Source organism: Anas platyrhynchos, chromosome 1 (genome assembly GCF_047663525.1).
Source record: "Anas platyrhynchos isolate ZD024472 breed Pekin duck chromosome 1, IASCAAS_PekinDuck_T2T, whole genome shotgun sequence".
Classification (NCBI taxonomy): Eukaryota; Metazoa; Chordata; class Aves; order Anseriformes; family Anatidae; genus Anas; species Anas platyrhynchos.
Genome location: NC_092587.1, coordinates 113764332 through 113780527, shown reverse-complemented (window position 1 = coordinate 113780527; position 16196 = coordinate 113764332). Strand labels below are relative to the sequence as shown.

General features: G+C 36.5%; 1 protein-coding gene across 2 annotated transcripts in view; it reads left to right on the top strand.

The window, feature by feature from the left end:
• Positions 1 to 16196, top strand: part of DSCAM (DS cell adhesion molecule) — a 477845-nt gene that overhangs the window by 426651 nt on the left and 34998 nt on the right. For both annotated transcript variants that reach the window (XM_072027123.1, XM_038167513.2), the window contains exons 24-28: positions 224 to 322; positions 914 to 1102; positions 3185 to 3475; positions 8721 to 8897; positions 15702 to 15732. In XM_072027123.1, coding sequence (XP_071883224.1) covers positions 224 to 322; positions 914 to 1102; positions 3185 to 3475; positions 8721 to 8897; positions 15702 to 15732 — 787 coding nt within the window. The remainder of the gene's footprint in view (positions 1 to 223; positions 323 to 913; positions 1103 to 3184; positions 3476 to 8720; positions 8898 to 15701; positions 15733 to 16196) is intronic.

Below are 16196 nucleotides of genomic sequence, written 5' to 3'. Positions count from 1 at the left end.
GTTAAGAACTGAAAGACAAAACTGTGTAAAAAATTTAAACATAAATGAGAGCCTGTCTGCTCTTGTCTTAACCAAGGATGTCAGCCAAATAGACACTTTGACAGAAATAATTTGCATTTTTTTGCAACTCAAAACAGTTATTTGATAAATGACTGTTAGGTGGGATTAAGATCACATCTAATAATTTGAATCTATTTTCTATTTTTAACTATTTCCCATCCAGTTCCACCAGACCAGCCAAGACTGACTGTGTCCAAAACTACATCGTCCTCCATCACTCTTTCCTGGATACCTGGAGATAATGGTGGCAGTTCTATCCGAGGTAATACAATTCAGGTTAATTGCAACTTCTTCATAAATTGTCATATGTTGACAGGATTAGTATATAGTTATGATTGGCTCAAAAAAAAAAAAAAAAAAGAAAAAAAAAAGAAAAACAAAGCAATCTGTATTGCTGTCAGTTTTTAATGTGCACCATCATAGTGATAACAGCTTTCAGCAAATTGCAGTTTCTCTTGTGGTGTTTTAATCACAGATTTAATCACTTCCTTCATGTGTATCCTCATCTGTTATGACAGTTACACTCTCTGATTTTCTAGACATGTAATCTCTAACCATTCATTTTTTGAGGGTCCAGGTTCATCATCTGGTCTTTATTGCTGATTTAAGGGTATTTAGAAATGCCTATCCCTTTCTTTTCCCTTTGAATCTATCATTAAAATGATATTCAAGCTCTTTTAATGGAAGGCAATGTATGTATTGCTTGATGTCTTTTAGTCAGGGGAGAGCTGTATGTCTCCCTGTGCACAGGACTTTTTTAGCTTCATGACGTCTTTGAAATTATTTGTCGTATTATCTTCAGAATTTGTGATTCGTGTCAGGTTTATCATTACCATTTGTGCCTTGCCTGCAGGTTATATTTTGCAGTATTCAGAAGATAACAGTGAGCAGTGGGGCAGTTTTCCCATTAGCCCTAGTGAGAGGTCCTACCGTTTAGAAACATTGAAATGTGGCACTTGGTACAAGTTTACTCTAACTGCGCAGAATGGAGTGGGGCCAGGACGCATCAGTGAGATCATAGAGGCCAAAACGCTTGGAAAAGGTATGTTAATTTGCATCCCCCTTTGCCCACCTAAAGCTTTTGCATTGTACTTTAGATCTTGGTTTGATTAGATGATGGGTTTGGATATTTTAATATTGGGTTTGGAAACATTTCCAATTGTGTCCATTTTTGTCAGTGTTATGACAGAAATGGCTGTCTCTGTGAGACTCAACATGTGTATCAGCTCATATTTTTTCTTTATATCAGTTATAATTTTGTTCAAAAATGGGTTGTTAGATACTTGGGAAGTCAGTATCGCTGCTATCACAGGCTATAGCAATTTCCAAGAGGAAATTTTTTCCTGTACTGATGTAAAAATTCAGGATGTTATTTGTCTGGGTGCTGAAGTAAGAGGAGAGTACGTTTATATGCAGTGCAAGTGGAACCAATGTCTTATTTCTGCTCTGAGCTAATATTGCAAGAACTATGCAAGTAGCAAACACTCTTTGAACAGAATAGGGGCCAAAAATAAAGGAGAAGTTTGCATGAAGTTCTGCAAGGCAAAACAGCTAAAATTTATGGAGTTTTGAAGTAACTGAGCAGTGGGTCTCATGGTCCAAGCTGCTGAGTTCTACGTGAATATGGCTCATAATTATGAACAAATTTGGCACACACCCAGTTAAAGATGTAGTAAGTCCAAGGAGTGGAGTAGTTTTGCATAATGCCCTGAAGATCACCCCATCTTGCACCTCTTCACACTGGTTATAACTCTCTGATTTGAGAGTTGTTTCATAATAAAGTCAGTTTACAGTGATAGGTATGTCTCTCCTATATACTATTCATCACACCTGTGCTGTTGCAGATCTCTAGAGTGTCACAGCAAGGTGGAAAATTTTATTTGACACTCAGTGGCATAAGGAAGACCTGGTATGCAGTAGATGTAACTGGTATCGCTTGCTGAAGCTCAGGAGAGGCAGCAGATCACCTCTGCACATGCTGAAATTATTGGTGGCCAGGGAAAATGATCCACTGACTTTAAAGAAAGTGACATGTAGAGAACAAGACGATGGATGTTCTAGATTTCTTTGACTGAAATGAGGAGAGATTTATGCATGATACGGGTAACATGCAAGTAGTTCATGAGAAAGCAGATTTCTCAGCCTTTTGAATTTCTCTGGGATTTGATATTAGTACCCGTGTTACATTTACAGACTGAACAAAGTATTGTGTGATTTAGAATATTAAAATCATTCTTGTTCATGTGAATGATGAAGAAGCATCTCTATCTAAAGCCATTAACAAAGCCAACCAAAATAATTCAAAATCCACAGCAGGAATCACCAATTTCTTTTAGATTCCTGTAGAAGTGAGTATATATTTTGGAACATCATCAAGAAAGGCAAAAATAAAAAAGGCCTCATAGGATAAGATGCTGTTATGACATGGGATAAAACATCATATTATAGATTATTTTTATTAGCTTAGTTGTAGTTTCCAAAAGTAAAAATGTTTTTTCTGCTAAGCAGTTAGCAGAATAATACTTTTAAGTACTCTACAATAATCTTAATGTAAATAACATTTGCTGATGACCTGTTTTGTCCACCTACTGTTATTATTTCAATTCTAAAGTGCCACTTTAACTGTCAGTATACCCCTACTACATAGAATTGTCAAAAAACTTTATATATCATCTGAAACCAATATTAGATCCCAAAGCAAGACCAGTATGTAGAAATGTCAACCTGCCAACCCCTTTCTGAATGGAAATATCTTTTCCTTTTCTTTTTTTTTTTTGCAAGGCAGCAAACAGAAGCATTTAATGATATGAAGTTTCTGCCCTAGATTCACAAGCTGACTTTTGCCAATACATGCAAACAGAGAGGTCAGGTCCATACAGAGACATATGGATATTTTTCACATATGGATTTGAAAATCTAGGTTTTTGAGTCTGGTGCATAGTGTAAGAAGAAGGCAAGGGGTGGGGGGGAAGGAGGTAGCAGGGAAGTAGTAGAATATATAGATATTGAGTCTGGTACAGCTAGGACTGTACCAAAAATAATATATTTTAATATTATTTTTTTTTTGAGAGCACTATATCTGTAATACTCAAGCGTTTCACTTGAAATATATCATTACGTCCAGAGCCACAATTTTCGAAGGAACAAGAACTCTTTGCTAGTATCAATACCACAAGAGTGAGGCTGAACCTGATAGGCTGGAATGATGGTGGCTGCCCCATCACCTCCTTCACCCTGGAGTACCGGCCGTTTGGAACGACAGTATGGACAACTGCTCAGCGGACATCCTTGTCAAAGTCCTACATACTGTATGACCTCCAGGAGGCAACCTGGTATGAACTGCAAATGAGAGTATGCAACAGTGCTGGCTGTGCAGAGAAACAAGCCAAATTTGCAACGCTTAATTATGATGGCAGTAAGTATATCTCTTTAGTTACATGTCCAAGGTACTGTTTTTATTCTGACTTCTTGTGTGATGCTTTTGCTTATGTCTCTCTCTCTGTCTGTTTTCTTCTTTTTTTTTTTTCTTTTTTTTTTTACACAAAATCCTTTTTAAATCTGGTTAGCTGTGCTCTAAGAAGGGTAACTGTCTCAAAGATGTAAAATGCTTATAGATTTCATGACACTAGGCTGCCAGGCAGAAAAGAGGAATTGTTTATTTGTCCTCACTGAGGAAGATCTCCAGCACCAAAGTCAATCGACCATCAGACACATAACCATAAGACACCAGGTGTCATTACTTCCAGTGCTCACAGGAGCACTTGCTAGTATTTCATGCATCTCTTCCACAAGATTTTTGTCGTCTATACAATTGGTTCCTGCAACAATTTATTACGGTGACTTGCCTCATTGCCATTCCATGCAATGTCCTTGTGACACAGCTCAAAACCTGTTATGTGACACAATGGAGCAGCTAACTAGCTTGTCTTCTGGGAAAGCCTCTGGACAATATCCTCCGAGGGCAAAGCGATGGCAGTGCTATTATCCCTATTTACAGACAGGGAAGAGTGAAACTAATGGGTGTGACAGATGGCTCTGTCATGCTCAGCAGCAGGGCACAGGGGATGGAGGATGTTGCATCTTGCCTTTTTGCCAAGGGTTACTGCCCACTCTTGCATAATCCAGAACAAGAGGGTGAGAGCAAACACGCCAATTTGTCATTCACTTCAGCTCATATCCTGCTGTATTTATTGAAAGTGATGGTGGCACATGTGTGCTTCTGCTGTAGTGGGTAATGGTGGTATTTCTGGCAAAACAGCAGTACAGATGGCTCCAGATGGCGATCTCTTGAATTGTTCTAGTGTGAATTGCCAGAGCTTTTCTGGAGACGTTCAGTGTAATACGTTGTCGTGTTGCCAGAGATATTGTGCTGCATTGTGCAATCACTTTGCTACATCTGTACTGTTAAATTAAACAACAGGGCTAGTGAGCAAGTTCAAACAAGAACAGATAATTGCCCAGCTACAGCACCAAATTGCTAACAATTCATAACTCTGTATTGTTAACACATTTCCCTGACACAGAGCTGGGAAAACCAACACTCTCCAGGAGAATCCCCTGTTATGGTTCATGAAGAGCAGGTGACAAGGCCTGTTCCCGGCCAGAAGTGTAGGCTATGTATCTGTCAGGGCTTAAACCTCTGCACCTTACCCATCTTCTAATGCTACCACAGTCTTTGCACTTGCTAACCATCAGTTCTTACAGATAACGAACATATGCTCTTGTAGCTGTCCTTTCACAAATAACACTCACCACAGTGAAAACATGAGGGGATGTATCATTTAGATAAGCTGCCACAGGGCCCTCACATTATTTCAGAAACTCCCCAAAAAATTAAGATTTTTTTTTCTCAACTCCTGAGGCCTATAGGAAAAGAAGATCCAAGTACTTCTAATACAAGTGCTGACAGATCTTGCTGGGAACCTGTTTTATTAAGCAGTAAATGTCGATAACTTGTTCAAATATTATGGGCTAACTTATTTCCATTTTTCTTAGCTTATCTTCTTTCCTTTCCAATTTCTTTCCACTGGAGCCATAACTTTCAGTTATCCTTTTTTTTTTTTTTTTTTTAATATTCACAGTTATTGTTACATTTATATGGCTGGGACAGTCTTAAGACATATCTTAAACTGCGATGATCTGCAAATGCAATTCTGGAACCTCAAACTCCCAATGATAACACTGCAATCAAACACATTCTTACAATGACCTGATTTGAAATGTTGTCAGACTCTGATTTTTGTCTACATAGCTGTTTTTCATATGTTGTGACCTGCATGCCATTTTGATTTTGTGTTACTCTATGGCATCTTTAAAAGTGAGAAAATGAAACAATAAAAATGGTTGCAGCATTAAATTTCCTGGGCCACTGCTTTTGGTCAGCTTGAAAATTTTTCATTTATGGCATTGATGGTTTTATTTGTCAAGCATGCCTTGCCAGGACTTTATTGTGCCTCAGAGAGGCAATATGATCTCAAATAATAGCCACAGCATTGAGAGGGGAAGACATGACTAGAAAAGCAAATTTCAGTTTTCAAGTTTTCTGAATTTGTTATATTTGATGCAGAACTGATGATGAAGAATGATAAAATCATCCCTATTATCATGAAGGAAACTGAAACTGGTGTATTCCCACATAAAGAGTTTTATGGAAGAGCTTTTTCAGTGCTTCTAAAACAAAATATGTCCCTGCAGAGTCCCAGCTTCCCATTCATTCATTCTTTGATAAACTGTAGCCTTAAAGGTGCTTCAGAGCTGGAAAATGGTGTCTGCCAAGAAAGCAGCACGTTCAAAAAATAATTCCTACAGAATCTTTTTGCTTTCATAGACAGTGATTTTTTTTTTTTCTTTCACAAAAACCTTGCCATTGGAAACTTTCTGGCCAGCATTTGCTTTAGAGTACTAATCCTTCCTCTACCATTGATTCCTTCTGTGATATGAGATTAGCTCCTTCCAGCTTCTAGGGGTCACAACTGCCCTTAGGGTAAAGCAGATACAAGGATGGTTCTTTGAAGATCTAAGAATACTCCTATGAATGTTCTAGGATACAAAATGCTACAAATGAGTTAGGAGCATTAGTTGTCTTAAGCTAAAGCCTTTGCAAACTTTGTAGAAGTCCTTGAGTTACATCTTCTTTCAGTCAATTTGTTTGAACTTCAATAGCTGATCTGCACTAGAGCTTCTGAGAAATATCATGGCTAAGTATTCTTCACCTGAAATCTCTTCACGATGAATTGTGTCAAAAGGTTAATGACAGGCCTATGTGCAGGTCTTTGCTTTCTGTTCATAGATATTTCAGCTAACCACTTTCAGCTTGCAGGATGTTGTGACCTCCCTGCCCCTTGTTTTTCAGAACATTTGCACTCAACACTTAAGAAGATATTTTTAGCAATGTGGAGCTGTAGTGTGTAGCACTGCAAAGCAGCTTCCTGACTCAGAGATCAGCTGCTCAGTAGCCCTGACATTAAATCAGATCAGCTTGGTAGAAGCTCTAAACTCTGTTAATTGATTTTAGCCCACCAGGAGACTTCCTACCATGAAGAACACTTAGGACAGAGGAAAACACTTCACAGTCCTACAGTCACAAGGTGCAACGGGAGATGCTGGAAGGACATAGGGGAAAATTGGGTCAGAGACATTTAGATTTCAGTTCCTATGAAGCACCAGTAAAGCAGGCTAACAAAAGACAATGATGAATTGACCAGAAATTTAAAATAAATAAATAAATAGTCCCAGTTTGTCTGGGACTTTACTCTGGGAAAACCTTTCACTTTTTTACTCCTAGCCACAACCTAGGATTACAACAAATATTGAAATGGTATTTTCTCAACAGATAGCAGGTTTAGGTTATGGCAATTTTTAATTCCATTGGTGAATATCCACTCATGGATAATGTGGAGGATATGTAAACTTGCAGTTTAACTGAAATTGAAGCCACTTGAATCAAAGTGTTAGGGACATCAAGATATAATTTCAGGCAATATTGAACACAAAAGTCTTTAGATGATCATCTGTGTCACACTAACTCAGTGTAGTTTGTCCCTTTTGTATTCAGCAGGATCTAGAGACAGTTATTAGTATTTCCTTCAGGAATTCACAGTCCTTTCCATTTCTCTGTCTAATCGCTTTCTTTGCCTTTAGTTGGTTAAGACAAGAAGAAAAAACCCTGCTGTGTATTTATTCCAAGCAAAGGAAAATTAGAAAATGATAGAAAATTATGGGAAAGAAATGCAATAGAAAATTAGAAAAATATTCAAAATACCACTGTAAGATTTATCTTTTTTTTTCCTGAAGTACTTGATATAGGTTTGGATTGTTGCAGCTTTTTTGTTTATTTCCATCCCTTAAGAGAATTGTTCTTATTATATACAACTCAGACAGCTCTTATAAACAAACAAACAAACAAACAAAACAAAACATACCTACAAATCCACATTTCCACACATTTCCAAAACATACCTGCAAAATCACAATTTATCACTCTTGCATTGTACTGCATCATATCTTTTTTCACTTTTTTTTCTTTTTTTTTTTTAATGACTTATAGTTATATCACACAATTCAGCAATTAAAATGTAAAAAATATACCTGTTTTTCTTTCTCATCTTCCTTACTTTTTGCAAGTAAGTAGGCAATTTTATGTTTCAGTAGCTGGTTAAAATTGAATAGCTTTCATTGACAGCCATCACAGTTCACAATACTTGCGTATTTGTACCCATTTCAAACAAATCTGCATTTTATAGCCTCATTTGTAGTTGCATGTAGCAGTTTAATAGTAATCAGGAAATGAGTGAGAAACTTTCCATACCTACATAGTCTTCCAAAGAAAATGCTGTATTCTTCTCACGTCCCCTAGAAGTAAAGAAAAAAAAGAATAGAAAAGTTCAGGTATTACATATCACCAGGAAGCCAGGTATATTCAAAATGCAAATATGTCCCAGAATGAAAAAGAGAGCTGCCTGCCAATGTGAGTGCTTTGCAGATTCATTTCCTTCATTTCACTCTCAAAATTTGCTCATTTTTATCCAGCATTACTCTCCTGTTTTACTGATAAGTATGTCAGACTCTCTTTAGAGAATTAGCATCAGGTTGGCTATCTGAATCTAAGATCAATAGCACTGCTGAATCCTTAAGACATTATAAAAGAAAGAAGATTCATGTGATGCGTGTAGCACAGAATGTGTGTTGTCATATATGTCCCTTACAAAGAAAAGCCAAGCAGCGTACATAAATCTGTAGTAGCCATGCTACTTTTCCATAGTAAAGATTAACATAGGTAGCAATTCTGAGATGTCTTAGAAATTAGGAATGATTTAAAGTACTTAAAATTAATTGTAGTACGTGACTGTGTAATGAACATGGACTTCTTTTCCAGATTTTTTTTGTGAAAAAAAAAAGTCATGACATTGTTGACGTATACACCTGTTTATGCCTCTCCTCAATTTCTAATAATTTGAGTCCCTGATGTCAGTGGCTTGTTACCAGTGTGACTGATTATGCATGCATAGCCATTATACATACAAACATAGCATCCATCCCAAACATGAGAAATCCTGCTTTATGTTTTGCATGTGGTTGAAGCATATAATATGCCATATTTCCTGAGAACTCAATCTTTTGTCTTCATTAATAGGCATCTAATATCATGACACTGTTTCCAGGTACAATCCCTCCACTCATTAAGTCAGTTGTGCAAAGTGAGGAAGGGCTGGCAACCAACGAAGGGCTAAAGATGCTGGTGACCATTTCCTGTATCTTGGTTGGTGTCTTGCTGCTTTTTGTGATGCTGCTGATTGTGCGAAGGAGGAGGAGGGAACAGAGACTGAAGAGGTTGAGAGGTAAGATGAGAGCTGTGGCACTTATTCCTACATATGCATACTGTCCAAACACAGAAGGACAAGTAGGGCTGCATGTGACCAAATGGTTTAATCCCCAGTTGGTATAATTTTCCTGTAACATGTAGCAGGTAAAACATATGTGCTTTTTTTACAGAAATTCCTTCTTTTATCATTTTATAGTCTAGCTGAAAACAAAAATGAACCATATACTCATTGTTAACCGTTATTTTGCATGATGAGGGAAAGGAAAATAATTCTCAAGTATGGTGTTTGAGGATTTTGTTGTTTTTGTTTTTCTTTTTTTTTTCTTTATCTTGTGAATAGTCTCAATAACCTAAAATCTTTTTTATTATTATTATTATTTTAAAAACTAAAATCAGATGTTCTGGAGATTGAAGGGTTTCAGTTTTCTAGCACATTTTTAATTAATTCCAGAATTATGAAATTAATGTAACCAGAAAACACACCCAGATATTCTCAGATTTGTTACCATATTGTTTTCCTTATGATATATTATAACAAAACTCTTAAAACAACTTTTCACTTTTCACTCACCATTCATTGTAGCGGAAAGTCCTTTTCTCTAATCTTTATTCAAATTCATGTTTCCTATGTGAGTAAGTCTTAGATTTTTGAATTCATTTAGCTGTATTGGATTTCTAGTAAACACCTCCAGCTGAGTCCCAATGAGGTTTTTGACCCTTGCACTCTGCAACTTCTGCACTTGGCCTTGTGGGCTTTGTAGTTGCACATGATAGTAAACATTATATTGAAAGTATTTGAAAAATGCCTTTCAAGTCACACACTGAATAAAAAGCAACATGATTTATCATCCGCAAACATGAATCTAAGGATTTCTAAGAATGACCAAAATGCTTAGTTATTTGTATTTTAACCAAAATATGCTTGTGATATTAAAATCAGGGCCAGCCTTGTGTGTTCCATCTCACCTTTGCATTTGTTCTTGTATCTTTTGGGTCTCATTTTTCTCTTGTAATGATATTTTGGATATTTTTTGCAATGCAGGCAGAAATAAAGGGCCCTTAGACATGGGCAAATTTCTAGATCAAAGAGGACAACTAGCCTTATAATTCAGACACAGCTCTGGAAATTAGGGCATTTTGATTCTTTAAGTTGTTGTATAATAACTTTCTCATTTGAAATTTTTTAAGTCATTTACCTCTGAGCAATATTTTCTTCATCAAAAAAGTGGTAGAGTAAGGATAAAGAAAATGTTATTATCTTATCTTCTGAGAAATATTGTGTAATTCCATCCAGTAATGAGCAGAATATTTTGAGCAGTTTGGCTCCAGGAAATCATGGCTGTGAACATCTAGTTTTTCTTAGATTCTTGAGTTACAATCCCTTAAGGACGGCTGATGATCACCGGCCAATGTGGCTTTACTACAATGTAAGATTTATTTGAATTATTTTCTCTCAGAATATAGGAATTTAGAAAAATATTTTCACTTAAATATAGCCAGTGACAAAGAAATCATCACTCCTTTTGATGGTCATCAGTATTGATGGTCATCAGTATTTAACTACAATTTCTGCAAAAGTTACATCTCTCTTCTCACCTGAATTTGTCAAGCTACAACTCAGCCTCAGAACCATTTAGTCCTTCTTCTGTCTGTCATGCAGTGACTGAAATTCTCTTTTGTATCACATTTTTGGTCTTTGAGGATATTCTTTTTATATGGTAGTGATCAAGTAATTTAATATTTTAGTTGGTAAACTAAACAGATGGATCTTCTTGATTTTTTTCTCTAATTATTCCATCATTCATTCCTTTCAAGGCTTTTCTCCAGTCTCCTTGTTATCTTTCAGTATCTTTCCTCATCTGCGTAGGTTAGGAATGAATTTAATATTCCAGTAACAGACACATCAGCACCAGATATAGAGACAAAAAATCTTTCTTCTTGTTCTTTATATTATTTTCTCCGTATCCGTGAGAATCTCCTTTTTGGCTGCAACATTATACTAAGAGTTTGCCTTAAATTTTTTATCCACTGAGATGACAATTCTCTAATTACAGTGAATAGGATAACATTCTCCATTGTACAGCTAAGACTTGTATTCTTGATATATATAACCATGTGGTCATATGATGTAAATAAATATAGACAAATTACTAGCTTGTGATCAGCCTACCTGATCATCCAGATTGGTTACCTATTACTTTTATTATATTTTAGCTATCTAATTGTTATGTCATTTTCAAACTTCTATTAGATATTATCTTATTTACTTCCAGACCACTGAGAAAAACTACCAACAGTGTAATGTTCCATGGTACATGAAGACAATAAATACTCTGTTTAAAATTGTATTTTGATACGTATCAATTTATATGTTGGAAATCATATACAATGGTTGCCATGTTAATTTTTTGCATTATTGCTACTTGCTTAGTAAAATGTTTTGAAATAAAAAAACTTTGTTCTAAAGAAATATAAATATAATATTTAGAACTTACCTAATTCTATCTCAGTGAGAGTTTTTTCAACATCAACATTCTCAGTGAATTTTGTCCTCATCAGAGTTCTTAGCTTGACATGGCTGATTGAATAATTAAGGTCAATGAATATAGACTTGTAGTCAATCTCCTTTCATTCATTTCATCAAGACTCATACCATTTTTTCCATCCCCTTTGCTCATTGCCAAGATCAGATCGACAGTAATTTAGATTTTTCTGTTGTTCATTCTTTTTGAAGACTGACCTAATGTTAGTCATTTGTGCTCTTCTGGAGAATACTTCATGTTCTAAAAGCCTTAGTGTCAGTCAGCATTGCTGTTAAATCCTGAGTAAGTTCACCAAGAAAACTCCTGCTTGCAAGTTTTTCTGATCTCCTAACTAAAAAATGTTCCTCTGTAGTAGTTACAGTGTTCAGCTACTTTCAGTCTACATCAGAAATAATATTTTCCACTGTGGGACCTTCTAGGCAATTTTTTGCAAGTAACAACTTGCATAATTCTTGCTTTTGTTGCTCCAGGGGATGTGTTTTCTTCAAACCTGCTTGACAAAGAGGAGTGGGAATTGCAGATTTTTTTGCAGTGTATTCTTCATGCAAACATTTAGATTTATGCTTACAGACAGATAGGGTCCTGGTTCCAGTTTGTGGGGTAAATATGGCATTAAAGTCTCTGTTCTTAATCATTTTACTGCCTGTTTTAGCACATAGGAATGCTTGTCTTCCTATAGGAACCCTTGTCTTCCTCCTGTGCCATACATAGTATGATTTTATTTTTCCAGGAGTACTCTGTTTAGAAGAAAAATGTAGTTTTCAGCAAAACCCTGAGTTTTTGTCCAATTTAGTAGTTCCACAGGTCAAGGCACAAGAAGGTCAATTGAGTGCTGGAGTTCATGCAGTGATTCAGTAGGTCAGCACACATTAGAACAGAGAAACCTGATGACTTATCACTTTCTCTCCACTATTAACCTAGCTCCACTACCACTGAAATAGTTTTCCCTTTGTTTTCAAACTCAACTCACCTTAACCCAAGCAGAAACTGTCAGTGCAGCATTGCTGTTCAATAACGGCTGCGTGCTATTTAAAACTTTATCATGGACCCTGATTTCCCAAGTGGCAAGCCAAATGTGCTAAGTATTTTAAAGAAGCAAATGAAAGTGAGAGCTGCTGCTGAGTCTATGCCTGTTGGTGCAATCATGTGACAAAACCACTGAGAGAGGTTCGACTTTTTCACTAAGGGTGATGCTTGGCTGGGACAGGAGACTGTCACCTTCAGTCAGTCATCCATAGTTTCTCTGAGCACTGTTTTCCCTACCCAAAAGCTAGGAAACAGGTCCCTGGCTGGGATATTGATTCCTTTTATGAAGCTTTCTCAATTTACTGATGAAATGTGTCATCAGTACACATACAGTACAGTAGTCTGCAGCCTATACCCATTATTTTGTGAAACTAATATATCTTCTGTAGCTGATGTTTTGGACACATTGTTATCATATTCAGCTACTTTAGGGTTTGTGGTTTTCCTTTGACAAATACATAAGATCCCTTATCTTCTTGGCACGTTTGTTTTGGTCCAGTCCTACACCAGACCATGTGTCCAGTAAAGCCACCATTATCTTTACTAATACCGCTGTCCATTGCAACAACTTTCTTCATCTGTTAAACCCTGCTGACTTTAATATTTTATTTTCTGCAGTACTATTTCATTCAGTTTTTGATATATGTAACATGATCTTGCATGAAGTCTCATGCTATTTTTGATTGAAGATGCACAGACAATTTGATCCTTTGCATCTCCTTGACCAAGAGCATATGTAAATGTGCATTTGAATATGAGCCACATGTTTAATAGTGAAAACATAACATCTTTCCCATATGCAGCATGGAACACAGCTGTGCAGCATCTGAGAATATATGAGGGAATTTGTTTCAATGCAAGGGAAAAGGCACAAGAGCGAACATACCTGTGTGCAGTTCCTCCAATGTGTTTCACCAAACCGAGCATACTCATCTGAGCTGGTCACGCAAGGTGCTCTGACAGTCTAATCAATACAGTCAATGGACTGAATTACACACTTCAGAACTCTGGGCTCCTAGCATTTTTAAAACATTTATGGTTGAAACAACAACAACCAAAAAAATCCCATGAATATTGTTATTTAATCCTGGGAAACAGATCTAGAAAGGAACTGAAGAGATCAGTCAATCTTCCAGTCTATTCCTTTCATTTTCCTTGAGTTGTGCACTACTTGCACAAATATCCACAGTCTTCAGTCAAAGATGTAGTCATTGCTTTACAAATCTACTCTCTGGGTGAAAGAAACATTTGTATATTAAATCACCACTACTGGGTGTGCCAGAGGGAGAATGTGTGCATCAAGGCTCTATGTGATCCCAGTGCTGCTACAACAACGGGAAACATCATAAAGCTAGTTTAAAATAAAATAGAATAAAATAAAATAGACTTAGAATCAGAGTTTTTAATTTTTTCTTCTTTTCTTTTTTCCCCCTTCAAAAGATCTGAATCCCTTTCTAGGTCCTTAGAAGTCAGTAGGAAAACTATCTCTCTATCTCTGGTGTCATTTGGAGCAGCAGCAACATGCTGGTATTTTGCCTTATGACTGATGATAAAGATGTTGTCCTCATGGTATTGTGCTATGTAGAAGCACTTACAGGAGTGTTCACAGCAAAAGTCAATCCCATAGCAAAAAAAAAAAAAAAAAAAAAAAAAAAAGTCTGTATGCCTAAATGTAGCGCTGTTTGAATAAGATCAGACATCTCAGACAGAGTCCTTCCCTTCAGCAGGAATCTTCCATTCTTTGTGCTGAAAAGGAATAAGGGGAAGATTAAAAATAAAGGAGTGGAACAAGCAGACCTAGAAGAAGCACAGAATTTCAGCTGCAATTGTGAGAAATGAAGACAGGCAAGCTGGCACAGTGTCAGAGAAACTGAATGCAGAAAGTTGGTGGAAGATGTTTTGTTAAAAATAAAAAGAACACTTTGTTTATCCCTTTTAAAAACAAACATAAATGTAACCAGAGTGATGCATTAAGTTGGTGGTTTGTTTCTGCCTGCATCCTCTGGATTTTAAAGGCAGGAAATTTAATAGGATCACAGACAAAGAAATTGCAATATGTGTAAAAATTGCAAGAGGTGATTAAGGAATAAAAAGGGTTTCAGAAGTGAGAGGGAGAAAACAATGACAAATCCAGTAAATGTCTTAGAAGATGCAGATAGATTTACAAGCAGGAGATAAGAGAAGAAATTTAAAGTTTCACCTAACAGGAGAGTTCCTTGAACTTGAAATGTTTTCTTCTCCTATTTGCTTTACTTGGTTGCACAAAAGGCTGCTTTGTTGCTCTGTGATATTGTTATTTAGGGACTCTGGACTCAGCATTTTCAAGTGAGTTTGTTTAGTGGCAAACTGTAGGAGAACAAAGTGTAGCTGTCTTTTTGCCAAATAATACCACAGAAATCATTATTGTATGTTTATAAAGTTTCACAGGAAGCCACCTGAAGAACACTGGGTGAACCAACCTTCAGCTATGTACTTTGATCCAGTATTTACCATAATAATGATATCTCCAAAGGGTTTTATAACAATAGCAGCAGTGACAATGGGAATATTTCTCCATCAGCAGCACCTCATTTTGCAGGGCTGATCCAAGTGGGAATCAGCTACCTCCTGTTTGGTATACCAACAGCCCTCTGAAGACCCAGAAGTTTTGAATTATTTCTAGTTGCAAAGCATTCATACCTGAGAGCAACCAGTCTCTCCTTGGAGACCTCCCTTGCACCTCCTCCATGCAGTCAGGTTGAGTTTGAAAATGGCAGGCTGGTAATTGCTCATCCAGATCACCTTCAGCTCCTGCCCAGAGATGGATGTCAGCATTTCTATCCTCTTGCCCTTTCTTCCTTCCTCACCCTCTCGCTTGCTAACCATGGCATGAAGGAACAGAGAGCCCTGCTGGTTGTTAAAATATCTGCATTTCTAGAGTGTCTGTAGTTGTTTCCAGTTAAAGTCTGTTTTATTCCATGCTCCCTTTTCTTCAAAACCAACAGTTGCTAGAATATATCTAAGCATTTTCAGTGCTACTGAGGAACTAAACAGGGCTCTTTGGGGCAGAAAGATCTAATGTAGTGAAATGCAGTTCCAACAAAAGTAGGAACTTTTAGGCACTATTTTATCTTCATTACTGATCTGAGAATTGACAGTAGTCTTATATATAGCTGATTCAAATCACTTCCTAATAATCCATCTATCACATAAATTTTCATTTGTGATACAAACAGATAGCAACTCCTGACATCTTTTCTGTTTTCTTCTAGATGCAAAAAGTTTGGCTGAAATGCTTATGAGGTAAGAATAAATTCAATCTTCTGAAATTGAAAAATAATTGTCAGCTATGGCATCATATTTAAAAATTACTGTAGGGACAAAAGGAGTCTTCTATTCCTAAAGCCTTTCTCAAAACACACCATTTGGCTCACTGTTAAAAACTAGGATATGCTGATGACTAGAAATATGAGAAAACAGTTTGTGGTCAGTCCTGTAACAGAACACAATAGTAAAATTTGCCATCTCTTGTATTAGTGCATTAAATTATAGAATACATGTGGGTTAATTTGGACATTTTTTCTGTTCAGAAAAACATTTGCATAATATATACCAAAGAAATTGTTCTTTTGAGATCATGGGTTTGAAGACAGTAAGTGCCTGGATGTGAATATCTCTAAACTTTATAGTTTTATTTATATAATACTACAGTTATATTTATGTAGCTGCTTATACCCTAAGGTGTATAAGAGCAGGAAAATCCATTT